The sequence below is a fragment of the Agelaius tricolor genome, unplaced genomic scaffold (genome assembly GCF_023055355.1).
Source record: "Agelaius tricolor isolate 1412-34295 unplaced genomic scaffold, bAgeTri1.0.p SCAF_2, whole genome shotgun sequence".
Lineage (NCBI taxonomy): Eukaryota > Metazoa > Chordata > Aves > Passeriformes > Icteridae > Agelaius > Agelaius tricolor.
In genome coordinates, this window is record NW_027269262.1 from 61,595,141 (window position 1) to 61,614,560 (window position 19,420).

Below are 19,420 nucleotides of genomic sequence, written 5' to 3' on the forward strand. Positions count from 1 at the left end.
GAATGAACAGACAGTGATGTGTCAAAAGTGAACTTTGCAGTTTATTTACTCTCCAACACTTACTTCATAACAGCTAGTCCTGTACATATTAACCTTTTAATGGCACAGTATGGCACTAGACCCACCTGTAAAGAAACTGTTTTTATCCTGGTGAACTTTTTTAGTCTTTGTTATCACATTTTTTGTATGGGCCTCTTAGTAATTCTTAAGGAGTTTTTTGTCTCTTTTTTTTTTTTAATATAAAAATTTGTTTCAGCTCTCTCTGAAAAGAAGACAATTTTAAGTTCCCAGCTGGATTGAGGAATCCTTTACAGTGCTGTAATACAAGATAATGTATCCTGCAGAACACTTGACTTCATTCTTGTGTGATACTGGAGCTGTCTTGCATTGATATCCATCATTCAGTGGCAATGCAGAAACAAATCCATGGGGTTTTCCCATAGAGGCCATTAAGTGTCATGGCAGATCATTGGAGTTTGATTACTTCAATCTGTCATGCATAAGATATTTAATATAGAATCCTGGTCCAGATCATCAGATAGGACCACAAAGATGACTAAGGAAATGGAGGATCTCACATACATGGAGAAGCTGAGAGAGATGGGACTATTCAGCCTGGAAGGGAGAAGGTTCAGGGGCAATCTCATCCTAGTTTCTAAATGCTTGATGGGAGGGAATAATGAAGAGGGACTCGGATTTTTCTCAGTAGTGTCAGCTGCTGAAAAGCAATGGGTACATGTTAAAAACCATGAAATTCTGATTGAACACAAGACTTTTTTTTTTTTTTTTGTACTGTAGAATACTGGTGAAACACTAGCACATGTTTCCCATAGAGACTGTGGAGTTATTCAAAACCTGGCTGGACAACCTGTCCTGTTGCCCTGGGCACTCTGCTGCAGAGGAGGTCAAATCCATCCTCAGCTATGTGTATGGGCATATGTGTTGCCATATTTTTTTCAACAGAACTCCAAGTAGAAATCCAACTTGAGCCTCAAATACCCTTGGACTAAAATAGTTCTTCTTGCATTCCAGAGTTATAACATTCCATGGGAACAGTATGATTTTTTCAGTTTCTCCAAATCAGTATCTTTCCACACAGGGAGCAAGGATTGCTGTCTCCACATGCTAGCACAATCAAGAGCCTGTTTTACATAGCACCTGTCTAAAATACAGAAACAAGTTATCTACTAGTCAAGTTTCCTGGTACATCACAGTGTAACATCAGCGGTTTAGTTGCTTAAAATGTCTTGTTCAGGCTAAATTTTTTAATCCTTTGTGTCTATATTCTACCTTTCTTCTGTTTTATCCTTTCTTTACTCAGTTTTGGTGTAGTGAAAACTACAATTGGAGCAATTTACCTTTTTCATGAAACTAGGGGAAAAGTGTAATTTACCCAGTGTTCTTATTACTTCAAGCAGGTTGTCAGGAAAATTGGCTGAGCCTGTAAGCACGTATGTTTTCCAGAGATTGTGTCTGGTACTTAGAGTGACTTTTCCTATCATTGTACATCTGCTGTGGGTTTTGCTGGGCTCAGTGGCTTTAGATGAGTCATAAAAGTTTCTTGTGTGTTGTCCCTAATGCTTTTGCTGGCCCAGATAGCTGGAGCTGCTTGCTTCAATGAAGGAGCATTGTGTGAGGGCAGCAGGAGTGTAAACTAGGACAAGAATCACTTTGGCTCCAAGGTCTCCTGGCAGTGAGATACAAACATGTAAAAGGAAAGGATTCTTTATTTTTACTTCTATAGATGATGGGAAAGAAAGACTAAGCTGCTGCTCCTGCCTCTTTTAGCTGTCACCTTGGTCTGTGCGTGTGCATGGGGATTGTGACAACCAATGGCACACGGCTGAAGCCAAGAGCACAGGCTCTGAAACCAAAAAATGTAGAAATGTCATCTCTGCTCTCCTAAAAAAAAAAAAAAGAGGGTGGTTTTTGATGGGAAATTTAGCAAGTTTGAGGTGTTAGGCTATGGCTGAGGGTAGGGTGCCCCTGAAGAAGGGCACCTACATGTATTTATGAGTGCAAAACAATAGCATGTTCTGCTCCAGTGGCTTTGGATCTTTTTTACTGGTTATCATTTGAGAAGTTCATCATGGGGTTCCATGGGTGATTAGAAGAAGCCTTCTTGATGCTAATGCAAGCAATTGTGAAACACCTAATCTCCTCCATAGGTTCAGGGCAGATGCCACAGAACCTCAGGACTTTGGGACAATGTCTCACTGATGAAGCCCAGCAAGAGGGTGAAAAAGTTTTGAGCTAATCATCAGACAGGCTGCCTATTTTAAACAGGTTTTCTAAAGAAAGAGGCTTCAGTAAGCTGTGTTTAGCTTTTCAACCCATCAGTCCATTTAAACCAAATTTAGCAGGGCCATGAGGTACTAAAAAACGTGAAGTTTTGATTTTCATGAAAAGCAGGATCTGTTTTTGAACCGGACTAGCCCCATATTGAGGAAGGAGCTATGTTGAGGTCAGCAGGCAAGTTCCAGGCTTATCTGCACAAGCATAAATGACTGAGCAGGATACATATGGAAGAATTTGCCTGAGCAACTGCTGCTCCTTGCCTTGGCTTTATGCACAGGAGCTGTTTGTGTTTGGGAAGGGGAGGATGCAAGGAAGTAGGTCACATTCAAAGAAATAGGCTTTTTTTTTTTTTGTTTTGTTTTGTTTTCCTCTGCTCTTTGGGAAATGTCTTGTGGGAAGTGTATCCTCTGTTTCACAAGAAATGTCTGAGGCAGACAGCCTGATGATGGCTAGTTATCAGAACACAAATGTCTTTGCTTATTCTCACCTACTAAAGAACTCCTCTCACTGCAGCTGTAGAAGACTTTTACTCTCAGGTTTTCATTTTCTTCTGTCCCTTTAGGATGTTGCAGGTTTAGAAAGATAGTTGATATGGAATATGTAAGTTTGAAGACCTGTATTTTCTTTCCAGTCACAAACTGACGAGCTAGCCAGAGAAAACGTCAGCTTTCATCAGTGGTCTTAAAATTCTCATGGTAGTGTCCTGACATACTTCTGGCTTCAAGAAATCAGTTCCCCTCACCTAAGGTAGCTGTATACTTTTTGCTGTCTGAAATACCTACCAACTTATTTTTTATCCTTTTAATGTATCATGCAAATCTGATAGATAAAAAACTGTAGAACCTGGAGAGTTTATAGCACTTTGTTTCAGTAAACAAACAAACCAGCCAACCTAAACCCCCTCACTATCTTCAAAGAACTTCTCTGTACCTGCTCAGCACACGCTTAGCTCTGTAGGTTCGGGAGAATATCACAGCTCGTATTTATAATACACGCTGTAATATACATCTCGTGGGAAGGTGTGGAAGGGGAAGTTGAAATGGCTCTTTGCTGATGATAAAATCAAAACAAAAACAACTGCCGATTCCCTCGCCAGCCAGCTCGCTGGGACATTTTTATAATTCTTTTACTCTGTTGTTGGAGGACTCCAATTAGCCTCAAACTGGAGATCGCAGCTTGTGTGTGAAACAGGCAGCTGGCACGCAATCCTCCCTGAAGTTGTTTCCTTTCCTTTTTCCTGAGATTTAGCGAAGGGGGGGAAGGGGTTGGAGTCACATGGATACAAAGCTTTTGATTAATGTCCAAGTCTCTGCTGCTGCGGAGGCTTTCCAACCTCTCAGCTAGCAGGGCGAGCTGGGAACCAGTGACCGCTCGTTTCCTCCGGGCTGTGTCCCCTTCCTGACGGGAAAGGAGCGCGCTCGGGGGTGGCTCGTCGCCTGCGGACCTCGGGCGGCGGCGGAGCGGGGTGAGCGGGGGCTGCGCGGCTGGGGAGCGGCCGGAGCCGGCCCCGCGGTGTAACTTGGCGGGGTCTTTGTTGTCCTTGTCCGCAGCGCAGCGCCGGGGCGCTCGGGGGAAGGCGCCGGGCTGGGAGCACCGATCCTCCTCGCCGCACCATGACAGAAGAAAGCAAGGGGGAAGGCAAGGGGGAGAGCGGGAAGGACTTGGAGAAGCAGCTTCGCTTACGCGTGTGCGTCCTCAACGAGCTGCTGAAGACGGAGCGGGACTACGTGGGCACGCTGGAGTTCCTGGTGTCGGTGAGCGGCGGCGCCGGGGCCCGCGGCCGCTGCGCGGGGCAGGGGAGCGCCCCAGCCGGGACTGCCGGCCGGGAAAGGGCTGCACCCCAGCTTTTGCCTAAAGGGGACGGAGAGTAACAGGTTTTGAGATAGCCGAAGAGGGGTCGCGCGTTCCTCCCTCCCCGCCTCGCCCCCCCGTCCCCCGGCCGCGCTTTGGCACTGATGCTCTCGCGTCTCCGCGAGTGGAAGCGGATGGGGGCGATGGGTTTGGGCTCCCCCAAACCTAACGGGCTTCTGGGGCTTGTGTTCATTTTAGGATGCCGTAGGGTGTTCCACTACTTGCGACAGTCTTGGAAACCCAGCGGTGCAGGGGGGAGGGAGCAGGACACAGGGGGTGCTGGTGTGCAGCAGCTGCTTGGCATTAAAGCCACATGTGGCATTCACTCCCGTCTTGTGATAGGGGGTCAGCTGGGAAGGTAGTGCGTTCTGCTGAGCTCTGTTGTGACAGTTTGAGCTTCCTTCTACATTTGATGGGATTGTTGGTGGCTGGTAATACCCCAGGCAGAAAGGCAGGAGTTCTCACTCAAAAAGCCAAAGGGACAAATTATTGCAGAACAGATGTGGCCAGTGTTTCATTCGTGCCTGATCTTGGTAGCATCACTTCAGGGCTCTGATGTGATAAATATGTTCAAATCAGCTGCTTCAGATTGCAAAAGTATTCACAGTAGCCCCATCATACATTTCTCTCCTCCTGTCCCATTGAAGAGGGGAAATCCTTCCAACTGCAAACTTCCTGCCTTGCTGCCTTGAGAATTGTGGACTTTCTGCTTATTACCATGAAAGAGGAAATTCTTAAGTTGGCTGTGACAGGGAGAATAAAAGCACAGACATTGGAGTGAAATAAGATCTACAGAGTAGCTTATTTTCTCCATATGTTTATCCTCAGCAGCACCATGAAAAATGAAAAACGGTCCAATGTGTTGGGGTGGTTTGTTTTTTTTTTAAGTTTAGGATGTATGTTTGAAAAAGAGCTTGTGCGATTATTTTACTTGCTTCCATTTAGTGGTCAGGTTTTACCTGCTTTAAAAAAAACTATTCTAGGGCGATGTTCTTCCATATTTTACCTTAACCCACAAATTTGGTGTATGCCATAGTCTTGAATTTCAGCCAATTTGAAGAGTTTGTAATATCTTTAATATTGAATTCTAAGGTTTTAGACATAAGATATTTTAGTTCAAGCAGTAAGTGCTCGAATTCTCCCAAGGATCAGAATCTGTGTTTCAAGTTCTATCCAGATACTGAATTCAGTAATAAGTCTTTTTGCAGTTTGGATCAAGATGATCTAAATAAATCATGTAGAGAAAGGGAGAAGGGTTGGTGTTAAATACTTGGTTCTACATCAGCTTTTCAGATTCATTAACAGTTGTGGACACGGTTCAAGTGACTGTTCAGAGATGTAAATCCTTCACAGAGAAATGTCACATGTTCTAATTGTACCACAGTTTTGTTTGAGGAAGCAACCTCTGAGCTTTTCTTTGGTCTACCTGCTAGGACTGCTGTTGAGATCAGCTGTGGTGGTGGAATTGTGAGGGCCACTGGACTAGGGCCAGTATGGAGACCATGACATTGATTTTATGTAAGCCATCAAAACCATCACTGAGTGAGTGGTTTATGTTCCAGCCAAAGTTAACAGTTGGACTTCCAGGTTATCTCAGTGTCGTCAGTGGAGCTCATTGAAGTGGAAACCACCTTTCCTTTATGACTGAGATGCTGAAGCCAGTTATAGTTTCTCTGAGAGTTTGCTGTGAGTATCTGCGGTTTTCACTGTAGTTAATAGGAAATAGGGTATTCACTTAGATAAATGAAAAACCCCCTGTGCATGGCTGGAGAATGAAGAGGTTATAAGGAGGAAGTGACTTGCTGGTCTGTGTCAACATGGGAAATGCTTTGCTGGTTTCCCTACACTGGAAACATACCTACTATATGCTAGATTTATTTAGATTCTTTTGTTTATGTTGTAATGAAGGACTATTGCTCAGAACAGATTTCTGGTTGGTTATTTAAAGTCTTTTTTTCCCTCCTACTCTGTGATTGCTCATCCTCCGCTTATCAGTGTAGTGAGAAGTAGCTTGGCTTGTATGTTCTTTCAAAATTCTGTAACACTGTAAGGTGCAAAGTAGAAGATTTGATATACATGTAACTTTATTAGATAGAAGTAGCTGAGTAGTCATTCCCATGTGAATTCATTCACCTCTTCTTTTTTGGCTTTATGCTGTGTAAATACATTATATTGTTTTACATCTGCACTCATCACAAAACAAATCTCACTGAAAAGGTCTGGTTGTATTAATATTATTCTTTTGTGTCTCCTGAATCTTCCAGTAATAAACTGTAGTAGTGTTGAGATTTCAGTGATACAGAGCAATAAGAATTTTGGGCCAATTGCAGTGGGATCTGTAAACATATGTGATGTGGATAAACTTAAGTCACCCAGTAGTTGTAGCAATGTTGGAAGGAGGAGGCATGCACAGGAAATTATGAATAAATATACTTATGCTTATACTTTTCCTTCAGATGTTTCATTGTAACATTTAGAGTGTCGTTGCAATACCAGAGTTTTTGTCCCTTCTAGCATTTCTTAAAAGTAACAAGTGATGGAAGAATTTACTTAAGACACTAAAAGACCTTTTAAAACTATATCTGTAGACAGAGGTTTTTATTTTTATTAAGCTACAATATTAAGTTTCTGTTATGAACAATTGATACTTTATTGGCTAAATTAGCAATTGGACTTTTTCTGCTTCTGGATGTTCTTGCTGGTGATTATGCCACTTTCCTGTGGCAAAATCTTTGCTTTCCAATGAAAGAGAAAGTTTACTTGCAAGAATAGAGGAAAATCTTTCTTTCTTATCAAAATGCACTTTCTGGAAGGACAAAAAGTAACACTTGGTGGATATTTGCACTGTCTAAAATAATTACATGTCATCCAACTGTGTGACTGAATAATTAATAATTACCTTGAGTACTTATGGTAAAGATGCTTTAAAAAAAAGTTTTGACATTATCAATATGTACCTTATCTCCTTCATTTTTTATAGCAAATGTCTGTATTTACTGTGATCTGTGTAAACATAAGGAAAATTTCCTATGTTGTCCTTTAAGCACAATTAGTGTGGAGAAAAGGAGACTGAGGGAAAGCTTTATCACTCTTTACAAGTACCTGAAAGGAAGCTGTAGTGAGGTAAGAATCAGTCTTTTTTCCCCAGCTGACAAGTGCCAGGACAAGAGGAAATGGCCCCAGGCGATGCTAGGGGAGGTGTGGATTGGGTATTAGGAAAAACTGATTCACTGGATGGGTGTTCAGGCATTGGAATAGGCTGCCCAGGGAAGTGGTGGAATCGCCATCCCTGGAGATGCTCAAGAAACATTCAGATGTGGCACCTGGGGACATGGTTTAGCGGAGAACATGGCAGTGGCTGGGTTACTGGTTGAACCTGGTGATCTTGGAGTTCTTTTCCAACATTAACGATTCTATTCTATGACTAGCTAACTGGAGCAAAACTGCATAAACTTTTCTGAGATTCCTTGGTCTGTGATTTTATGCTGGGGAACATATGATTTTTAATGAAAGTTTTAAAAAAATAGTTGGGTTTTTTTTGTCATTTGCAGAATGTTTTCATGAGGGGTTTCATTTACTGTGTAATCAGGGTACACACTTAAATCCTCAACAAAGCAGTAGTAAAGAGACCAGTAAAACTGTGGGCAGAAGTTGATGAGACATTAAAAAATATTTAATAGTAAAGAGTTGCTAAAAAGTGGCTAGTTTAATTTGTCACCTGATTACTTGATAGAAGGCTTAGTTTTTATGTTTGTGATTTACACTAATTGACTGGCCACTAAGGTAAACCAGGTCATACAGAATTTTAGGATGCATGTACATATATGCATATACACATTTAAAATGTACATGTGTATTTTTTGGAAAGAAACTTTATTTTGAAATAGAAATTGGAAATGTAATTGATCTGCTACACTTGGTACTTCAGGGGATATCCATGGAAGTAGAGTTTAATTTCCTATGGCAGCAATTGTTTCTCTGGCACAGTTTTGTGTTCTGACAAATTTGACGTTGATGGGAATAGAAGCAGATGTTGGCACTCCTGAAAGCCTTCCCCACGGCCTCAGCTGGGGTGGCTAGTTAGGTCTTGAAGCAGCTGGGGCAAAAAAACAAAGCTAGTTTATTATGTGGAGTACAGTATGGTTTACAGAATCCCTCAGTGAATATATATGTTTCTGCCAGTTAACTCCCAAGTATCAGTTTGATTTTATTACAACCTATTGTACTATCTTCTCCTTGCACTAAAGTGAAGAAATGGTTAGTTTTCTTTAAATGTGCCCTGTTAAGGGAAGCTGAATCCTTGTTTTTCAATTGATATAAAGAGATATTGTTTATAAGGTTTGTTGTGCAGCCTTTTCAGTGTCTGTGTGACTCCTCGGCTTCTGTGTTCCCCTGCTGAACATTCCCTGTCTCTTGGCTCAATAAATATTTCTCTGACTTTTGAGCAGACTAATTATTTGGAGAAGTCATTACAGTAATTGAGACTTCAGGTAACCTTTATAGTTAAATTCAGTGTTACTAACCCTGGCTGGCAATAGAGGATTTATGTGCTGGATGAAAGATACTCAAATAGTTATGCTATATAATAAAGTTAGGTGTTGGGCTTTCCACAAAAAAGAACAACTTAGAAATGATATTTTATGGCTGTGGTTTGATACAAAAACAGTGTGTCTGTGTGTGTTGTTTTTGTGTGCATGTGTGTATATATCACAGAATACCTTAAATTGGAAGGGTCCCATAAGGATCATCTGGTCCCACTCACTGAATATGTTATATGTATATCTCAATTACAGTGATGATTAGTGGCTTCATAGTGCTTTTCATAATTGCATTTATATTTTATAAAAGGGATTTAAATGAATGGAAGGGAAGAGTTTTAGCTGGCTGCATTTTTTGATAAGGTTATGTGATTTCCTTTCTCTTCAGGAAAAGAAAAACAACATTCTATGGCTACTTCATCATAAAAAGTCAAAAGGAAGTGCAAACACAATTACCATAGAAAGTCAATATCTTTTCCATTCACTTCCAATTTCTGTTTTTAACTTGCTGAAGTGTTAACAAAAAAATGTGAGTGTGGCATTCTATTTTTATTTGACTTTGCTTGTCTGTATCCATGGCACCACCTGTGGTCCCTATCAGAGTAAAGGTAACTGCTTAAAAGCTATTTATTTCTTTGTAACACCTGCCCCAAGGTGGAACACTCTGCTGTATGGAGTGGATTAGCAAGAAAGATTTTTTTTTCATGTGAGTGTCTTTACTAGGTGAGCGCAGAATTCATGCAATGGAGAACAATGGCAAAAAGCAGAGTTTTTTTTCTGAAGAATTTTTGAGTATGTATCTTATCTTGTTTGGAATTGGAGGGATTTATGCTAGACAATGACAAATGTTTCATACTTTTCAATGTATTTCCTCTTACTGCTCTCAGATGCACTTAGATTATATTGTGAAAAACTCTTCTTTGGGAAGAAAGGTGGTTTGATGAGCTGTTCAGTGAAAAGTTTAGAATACTGAAAGGAGAAATCATTGTTCCATAGCATTTAAGAAACTTATCTGTTCTTAAGACTTATTGTAGATTAAGACTTAATCTTTTGAAGCCTATAATATGCTTAGAAATGTTGTACAACTTCATGATTTATCTGTATTTATAAATAATATTTGCAGTGTTCCAGTTATTTCTTTGCTCTGCCTTACAGCTCAGTCCTAACTCTCCTGGCACATGTATTTCACAAATTTGTAGTGTGAGTTGCTAATTTAGAAGAGGCTACTTGAGGGGGACCATCCATCAAAATATCCAGGTTTAAGTTCTTCCATGCAGTTGAATAGTATGCTGTTTGCAGTGATTTCACGTAGGGGGATAGAATATAAGGAAATAAAGGTAGTATGGAAAGTAATCTTAGCCCCTAAAGAGTTGCAGCTGGGTTAATTATCAAAGATTAGGAGAAGGCCTGACTTTAACAAGCCACAGCTGTAGCCAATCAGGAGAGTGTTATAAAGGAGTGGATTGGTGGGTTGAGGGAACTGGAGTCAGTTGGCTGCTGTGAGGACAAGGAAGAGTCAGTGCCTAGAGGAGCTGCCTATGAGAAATATCAAGGAGGTAGGAAACTCTTGCACTAAGGAGGTGACAACGTGAAACCTTTGGAATATAATGACAACAATTTCAAATATTTATGGAGATATATTTTTAAACCCCCTTTTGTAGTAATTTTTGTCACCATTTTATGAACACCAAGCTTAAAAACCAGGCATCCCTAGGTTGGTTTGTATTAATTTGGTAAGATTAGCATGAAGAGCAATTTTGTCAATTAGACAAAGTTAAAGTCATTGTAACTTTTGAATTTCTCACATGTATTACAACATGTATCTCTAAGTAAAGTATATGTCCCTGTTTGGAAAGGAATTGGATTTCCCATGAATGAAATACAGGCTTGAGCAAGGTAGTGAATTTTATTTAAGACTTTACCTTTTTATACAAGTGTCTTGAAGAACTTCTTGTACTCACATACTCATGCATAATCTTTTTCAGAAATTTTATCTAACTGTTTTTGCTTTAGGACTCAACTATGTGTATATTGATTCAGTTTTTTGTTTGGGATTGAGCAGGGTTGTCTCTGTCTTTGGTGAACATGTGGATTGGTGTGGGATTGGCTACTCAGGAGGAAGGAAAGAATGGAGATAGCAAAGTGGAGTCACCACTCCTGGAGGTGTTCAAGAGGTGTCTGAATCTGGTGCTGGGTGAGCACCAGATTTAGTGATAGTGTTTTAGTGGCAGAGTCCTGTTCCTGGGATGGAATGACCCTGTTCACCTGTACAGGCTGGGGGCTAGAAAGCAGCTTTACAGAGGTTACTCTGGGAGTACTTCTGAGCAAGAACTGGAATAGGAATCAGCATTGTACCCTTTCAGGGCAGAAAAGAATCAGCATCCTGGGACTGTTCTAGCGAGGGTGTTGGTGAAGGGAGGTGACTCTTTACCCTCTGCTCTACTTCTGAGAGTCAAATTTTTGGCTCCCTAATTGAGGAAATAGTTTTACCTACTGACACAAGTCTGGTGCTGACCAGCAAGGTGAGGAGGGGCCAGGACCATATTGCTGCAAAGAGCCTGAGGGAGCAAGTGGTCTTTGGCCTTGAGAAGGTTAGGTGGAATTTTTATTGTTGTCCACAACTTCCCTGATGGGTAGATGTGGGCAAGATGCAGCCACATTCCTTTCAGAAGTGCACAGTGGAAGAAGGGGAGGCCACGGAAGATAGGAACTCCAACGTGGTGTGAAGGGAAAAATATTGCTTACAATAAAACTGGTCAAAAAATGGTATAAGTTGCTCAGAGGCTTTTTTAAAGTTTTGCTGAAAGGTCATCTAGGCAAGATTGGACTACCTGTTCTAGTTGACACTGCTCTGTTCAAGCAATTGGGCTAGATGACCTCCTTTCCAACCTCCATGAGTCATCACTTTGCAATTTATTGCTATGACAGAAAAAAGGCTGACTGCCTTGAAGTTTCAGCCAGTTTCAGGAGAGCAGAATTTTCAGGGTTGCATCTCTACTTTATTTCCTTTATACTCTGAAACTGCAGTGCAGATTGCCAGGCTGTACTGTTCAGCAAGCAATTATTCAAAATTTAAGAGAAAACTCAGGTACATAGTTTTGGGTTTCTAAAAATAATTTCAACTGTATAATTTTTGCTCAGGAAACAGATCATCTGGCACTTTTGTACTATTTTTCTATTCAGAGATGTCTTAGTGCATTGCTTTCATTAATAAATCAAACCTGTGTAGCTCTACAAATGGGAAACTTAGATCTTGATTTTTGGCTCCCTGTGGAAGTTTGTGCCAGAACCAGAAATGTAATCTGATGTCTTGATTCCCAGTTCACCACTCTGACAGCGAAGCAACTCTTTCCCTTCATATATAATTGATGCTAAAAGAATGGTTGTCTACTTAAAATGTCTGAGAAGCTGCAAGGACAACTGTTCAAAGCCAGCTCCATTTTGTGCAAGCTTGATTGCTCCTGGGATTGTCTCATAGGCTGCTCACAAATGAGTTTATCCCATTGTAGGGACAGAACTGAGAAATTAGGGGTTGGTTGACACTTATTTTAGACCCCATGAGACCTCCAGATTGTCCATTGTGCTTTTGGCAGTCTGGCTGCCCAGTCATCTGGCATGAGCTTTCAAGTTCAAAGCTGAAGAACATGAAGGGAATGTGTAGGAGAAACAGATAGAACTGAAGTGAGTACTGGAAAAAACAGTAATACATTGCAGTAAGGAGACTTTCTTTATTTCAGTGTAATTTGTATGATGCAGGCCCCTTAACAAATTGATAATACCTTGATGAGTGAAGCAGAATAAATAATCTAATCCTTGACCTTCCTAGGGAAGTTTTATATGAATTCTCACTTCAAAATGACATTTCTCTGTGGCTGTTGATACTTGTGCCTGAGTTTTAAATATATTATATGTTTTTAAAATTTATTATTTAGAATGTTTACTTTCTATATATATTTTTGCCTATTATAATAACTAGAAAAAGTGACCAGTATCAATTAATATGATGGTGAATTTACATTAAAACCGTATTTCATAATTTGATCTCTGAAGTAAATTTTTAATTTTCTAAGGCTGTTTAAAAGGAGTCATTCCTGGAGTGAGGGATGAATGTGTTCCTACGTGTTGACTTAACAATCCCAGTCTCTTTATGTCTAAATCAAATATATTGTGACAGAGTGATTGATGTCTGGGATGCTACGAATTTGTGCAACAAGGCTGGAAAACCTCTTCATTTTATTTCTTAGTATGTGCTACGTTACTCCATATCCTTATATTCTTTGGGTAAGGTATCTGTATTCCTAGAAGAAATAGCATACAATTGAATGCTTTGTGACCATATCCTCAGACTGTGTAGTGTGAGTGTGGTCTTTGCTCTAAGAGTCACAGAGGCATTTGAGACTTAAACAGATGTGGCAGCACCTGAAGCTCTGCAGGGTACAAGCACCACTTTCCTTAAAAAGATACCACAGCCTGACCATGTAGAGGGGGAAAAAAGTGGCACACACCTGTAGAGTTAGTGTTGTGTCACTTGTAAAATGTTTGTGGCTGAATAGTTGGTATTTATCATTTTGTTGTCTGGGAGGGAGAGCTATTTTGCAGAAGCCATAGGAAGCAGGAAGGCAATAAATAAGTCCCGATTCAAAGAACGCCTTTGTAAAAATGGCCAGCCTACATTTATAATGAGAGCTGCTTCCTTCCTTCTAGTGTCTGTTGGTTTTTGTTCATAAAAGGTATGGTAAAATACTACCATATAAATGAACTTGCAGAATATGATAATGACCTAAAATGAGATGGGCTGGAATTGCTGTGACAGATTTAAGAAAAGGTCTAGCCCACTGCCCTGATTCTGGCCAGGACAGGGTTAATTTTTGCAGCAGACAGGAGGGGGCATGGCTAGGACATGGAGATTATTCTGTGCCATCTCAAATCATCAGTGAGAGAGGGGAAAAGGGAATCTCTTGGGGATCAAGGGGTCCATTCTGGTCAGGGTAGCCTGGTGGAGGTGATGGTCAGGTACTGCTGTTTGCGTCCGAATTGTTTGCCTCTTTCTTGTGCCCTCTGCCATTAGTGATGTTGCTGTTACTGTTAATTTTCTTATCTCATTGCTGTTTCCAGTACATTGTTCTTATCTCAACCTGTGTTCTTTACCTTTTGTGCCTCAAATTTTCTTCTCCAGCCCACCACAAGGGGAGGGGGGATCGGGGGCTGAGTGAATCAGTGATGTGTGGTTTCAGTGGAAGCACTAAACTGAGGAATACCATTACTAAACTACACCACACAGTAGGTTTTTTTGGTATTTTTTTGGTAATATTAAGTAGTAGGATTACTTATGGAGTCTGTGCTTCATGACTGGGGGCTGTCTCTCTGCTCTGAAGAGTGTAGATGTAGTACCTTGTTGCAAACTAAGTCATTTCTGAGTTTGATTATTTTTCTATTTGTGTATTTTTTTGGCATCTGTAACTTCCAAATTGCATCCCATAAAAGAATTCCTTTTGTGCATTTTAAATATCCTGTCTCAAAAATGTGCTAAGTACTTACATCACTATTTTTCTCATCGGAAATCTATTTATTCATTTTATGAAACCCCTTTCATACTTTCCATCATCTTTCAAATTCCTTTGTGATGAATTCTCCTGGTGTCAGTATCCTTGATCTTCTGCCTAATTTCGTTCTAAGTGTTTGCGGTTTTCAGAGGGCAAAAACTAACATCCCCAAATGTGTGTGATAGATGTTTGAGGTACTGAATTAAGACTTTTCTTGTCATAATTCAGTACCTCATACTTGTCATTATAACATCTTTCTTGACTGAAAGGTGTTAGAATTCTGTTCATCCTTCTGCAATGTGTAGTTAGCACCTTACTTAGGCCCTTTTTTTTACCTCTTTACTTACCATTAAATTTCAAAAGTGGTATTTTTAGAGATTGGGCAAGGTTCTTGACCTATGACTTGCAGCTGCCATTTGCTTTTTCTTACAATTCTGTTTTCCTGTGTGAATGGGAAAAGATCTAGAAAGAGGTCTCAGTGAAGGATTAAGTAGCAAACCAGGAATAAATAGGAACAGTAAGAGTTATGAGATTACATTTCTGTGCTCTGGAAATTGGAAGGAGAAAATATTAAGTAAAAATACACTAGTAAGGTTGAGAAGGAAGAGAGAGGGTTACTGAAATTAGTTCTAAAAATGAAAACTTGCACAAAAATCCCCTTTGAAACATGGCAAGTTTGTGATGTGATTTCCTCATACTGTAGTATGTGTGTGAATAAGACAGGCATCACTGGCTTTTGCAGTGTCAAATTAGATGCTGCTCATGGTCCCAGAAGTTAACTATGTTATTGGATGTTTGCTGTGAGTGGGGAGCTGCACAAGACATCTTCAAATACAGTCAGCTTGAGGTGTGAAAATACCATTATCTTTGAATTTGGTTATTGTGTGCTAATTTGCTTTTATGATAAAATATGAAATTTCAATAATTATCAAGAGATAATTGAAAGTTTTTTTATTGGCAAGAGCAGTATGTGAGCTGTCCTTAGTTAATCTCTTTTATCAGTAAAAGGGACCTCCAGGTTTTTGGAAGGGTGTGACTGATTGAACATTTCAAAAGTGCTAAGTTGTAGATTACTTCAATAATCTTGGAAATACTTTTGGCAGAGCTGAGATCTCTCTGTGGCTTAGAGTTACAGTGGAGACATATTAAGTAGAAGGATTGTATCTGTTGTTTTCTCTAAGTGGAAAGGTTCATTTTCTATTAAGATGTTGGTCCGGTAGTTCAGTTACACAGAATAACACATAAACACCATTAATAATAATACTGAAAATAATGAATAGAAATTACTAAATTAATTGGTTGTAGACCACATTTAAATATCTTGTAATATACTTGTAAGGATTCTTTATGTGGGCAGGGGCAGAAGAGTGAAGAGCTGATAGCAATAACTTTTCATTTACTTAAGGGTTCATTTATCTCTTTGACACTGCATGAGATCCTGTTTATTAAGAATAATGCCTGGAAGTTGGCAGTTATATTCTGTATGAGTGTGTTAATTTCTTCCCATATGCTACAAGGTTGTCCTCACAGGAAATAAAGGGACTTTTTCCCATGTTTAGTTGTACTGAACTGTTACAATCATCAGACTGGACAGAAACAATGGGAAGGAAAGTTTCCTGTTTTCTGCAGATATTCAAGTGGTCTTCGACCCTTACCAAGGAAGATCTTCATTCTCACTGGGGCTACACAGAGAACTGATTGTCATTACTGTATGAAGATGCTGTCATCTCTCTTGAAACACAGTGCTTCCCTCTTAAATGTTTTAAGGCAATTTATGGTCCGTTCTATCTGTCTCAATTGCATCTCAGTATTTGCGCTTAGAAATAGCAAATTGACAGCAGGGGATGCTTCAAGTTGCCTCTTTATAAACACTCAGATATATTATGCTGTGTTTAGAATAGTTTTAGATAGGTGATGAAATAAAGCTTGGGACTGACTGATACCCTCAAAAGACAAGCAGAGCAGAATATAAATTTAACAGACTTGGAAGCTTTTCGCAATAGTAAGGATTTGAACTGCAAAAGGGAAACATGCTTTGTTTTTAGTCTGCTGTGCCAGGACAAAATTGGGGAAGGCTGGTAAATCAGCATCTTGGCAAATACACTGATGATATTTTCATGTCAAGGTAAATTATGCTGATACTGCTACAATATAAGCTGTGGTTTTACATAGGTAGGGAAAGACACAGACTCTGACTGGCCCTCCAAAAATACTGTGAAAATCTTTTTAGGCATTTTCAGCCTTTAAGTTCCAAAGAGATCGCATGTCTTTACATTTCACATATTTGTGTTATAGAACATTCCCACGAGTTGTGGGAGATGACCATCAGCTATGATTAAAGATTATTTTAAATGGAATACATGAAGATAAATTTGAAGAGGAGCTGTACTACTGGTAGAATTACTTCATAATTTCATTCAGAAGACCAACTTCTTTCAAGTTAAAAAAAAAATTTTTAGAAAGTAAAATTGGGCTTTATTGTTAGAGTAGTTTATCATCTGTTATACTATAAATTTTTAAGTAACTAAGTTGACTAGTTAAAACTCAATCTCATTAAGTTTGAATTTAGTAATGCACTTTTCAACACATACAATCCAGTAAAACATAGATTTTCCAAATTAATTTGCAGGGTACTTCTTCACTGAGAAATATTTTTGATTCCTTCACACACTTTGAGTCTGAGTCAAAATTTTCTGGTGAATTGGTTAACAAAGATTCTCTTGTTTCTCTGTCAAATTTATTTGGTGTACAAATGCCACTTTAAAATGGTTATCAATGCTGTATTGCATAAAATACTCAGTTGTCCTGATATTTAAACAGTTTTTATGTAGATTACTATACAGTATTTGTGAGCAAGTGATGCTGGAAGTTGCTGTATCATGAAGGATAAAAAAATGAAGGACCAGCTGAAGTTTATTTGGGCATCCTCTGAGAAATGTGTACTGGAAATACACTGGATTAATAAGTTTTCATCTCTATTACAGCAGCATCCAGCACAGAAAGTAACAATTTTTGCACTTGTAGATTTTGCTAATAAAAAAAATCTTGGCGTTTGGACCAAATGAGATATTCTTATTACAGTAAAAAAAAAAAAAAAAAATTAAAATATGACCACCATGACAGCTATTATACATTTGCATATTGCATATCTTTGTAATGAAAAATTCCCCGTATTTACTTGCCAAGTGCAATTTGGCTTTTGACTGCAAGAATTGTTAGATGTAAAACAGGGCTTTGGCAAAATGTTATTTTGTGTCTAAAATGTTTGTTCTTTGTATGCTGTTGTCTTTCTTAATGTACCATGGCAGTAAAGGCTGTAATGGCTATTCCAGTCCTTTTCCTGTTGTTTTCCAGCCACCAAACAACTCGGGGATAGTACAATGCTTTGACTTTCCTATTTTTGACTTTTTCCTATTTATTTCTAAAACTTTTAATTTCACTTCTAATTAAAAAATTGAAATTAAGAAAACCTTTTCATTAATTTTTAATAAGAGTAAATCTTTCTCATATTCTGACTAGTGGTAACAAATAAAGCATTTACTACAGTTATTCCACAGACTTTGAAAAGGAATTTACCAGTATATCAGAGCAATTCTTGTTGCTGACCCTTTACTCTTCCATTTCTGCAAATTTATTTACTTGGTTTTGTCTTGCAGGAGATGATGAATGGTTATTGGTAGATATTGGACTTGAGATAGGTGCAACATTCAATGTCAATAGGGCAGCTGTAGCCTTACTGTGCACTACAGATGGGAAACAAATATTAGCATATTAAATATCCTTATTGCAGTATCAAGTTTTGTACAGTGAAAGATTTGAGGTTTTTTTTTTTTCTGGTTAATGAAAAATGTACGTGAACTGCAGATTTTCCACATGCAACCATATTCCACTTCTCAGGTTTTAAGAGAAAAATGAAGCATTTTAAAATAATATATTTGGCCTTTTGAAAGCTTCTGCTGCTACAATAAACCCCAATATTTTGAGGGACTACTGTTTTCACATATTTTAGGAAAAGTGGCTACATGAGGTGCTATCAAATACCGCCTTTCTATGTAAAGACTTGTCTCATCACTTTATAAATGAGTTTCTACTTCAGCAGATTGTAATATGCAGATATATATTTAGCCCTGTGTTCCTAGTGTATGTTTAATTCTGATTTACATGCATGCACCAAATATTACATGGATTTAAAGCCATGATGAGTCATGAACAGACCTAGAGATGTGAATATGGTTAACATAAGTTATGAGACTGTCTTAGCCTGGGCACAAAATTAGGCTAAGACCTGAGGAACCAGACTGCTGGTTACATTTCAGATTCTCCTCAGATCTCTGTGCTTCTGGTGCAAAGTGAGAACTGTTCAGTAAAAACTGCCAGCACCCTGCTACCCTCCCATCCCCATTCACATGGGGCCGGGACTTAGGCAAGGCATTTTGTTGCTTGCACTTTGACTTCATACCTTTTTTACTGCTCTTTTAATAACTAGTACTCAGGACTTTGCCACCTGGCCTTGGGGAATTAGAAACTGCTGCTCCTGCCCAACAGAGGCTTTGATTTTTTTAATTAACAAGTCTTTGTCTGGCTTTTCCCTTAATGAGAGAGAATGTCTTCAGTGATAAGTACTTTGATAAATGAAGAATGAAAATACATTTAGATTATTCCAAATTTTCTGAAAGCAAACTTTTACATAACAGACTTCTAAATTTGTATGCTCATACTTATGTATGTCCATTTAGATGGAAATTTTGGGGAAACAAACTTTCCTTAGATTATAGGGCAAGGAAGGGAATGGGCTGCTGATGATATTCTAATACCAATTTTCTTTTCAGGTTTGTTTTAGAGGCAAGTAAAGCTATGCTAAATGTGAATAAAAATACAATTATGGCTGCACAATATATATGTATAAGAAAGTGGTTGGGGGGGTTGATCCTAACCTGAGGCATTTACTAGAGATGCCTCTGTCAGGAGTTATCTAGCTAGTAAATGGAAGACAAACTTGGGCAGGAGGCTTTGTGTCTTTCCTTTTTTTGCTCAGTTACTGAATTAAGTAAAATATCCTTTCTAAAAGCTGAATAATAGATTTGTCCCTTGTTTCTTTATTGGTGTTATAGAATGGTTAGGATTGGGAGGAATACTAAAAATCATTTATCTCCAATCCCTCTGCCATGGGCAAGGAGCCTTCCAGTAAAT

General features: G+C 39.1%; 1 protein-coding gene across 2 annotated transcripts in view; it reads left to right on the forward strand.

Moving 5' to 3' along the window:
• Positions 1-3,604: 3,604 nt before the first annotated feature.
• Positions 3,605-19,420, forward strand: part of PREX2 (phosphatidylinositol-3,4,5-trisphosphate dependent Rac exchange factor 2) — a 173,365-nt gene continuing 157,549 nt past the window's right edge. Inside the window, exons 1-2 of one of the 2 annotated variants that reach the window (XM_071420634.1) lie at positions 3,605-3,763; positions 3,849-4,052. In XM_071420634.1, coding sequence (XP_071276735.1) covers positions 3,912-4,052 — 141 coding nt within the window. In that variant the 5' untranslated portion in view covers positions 3,605-3,763; positions 3,849-3,911. The other variant, XM_071420644.1, reaches the window with a different exon arrangement.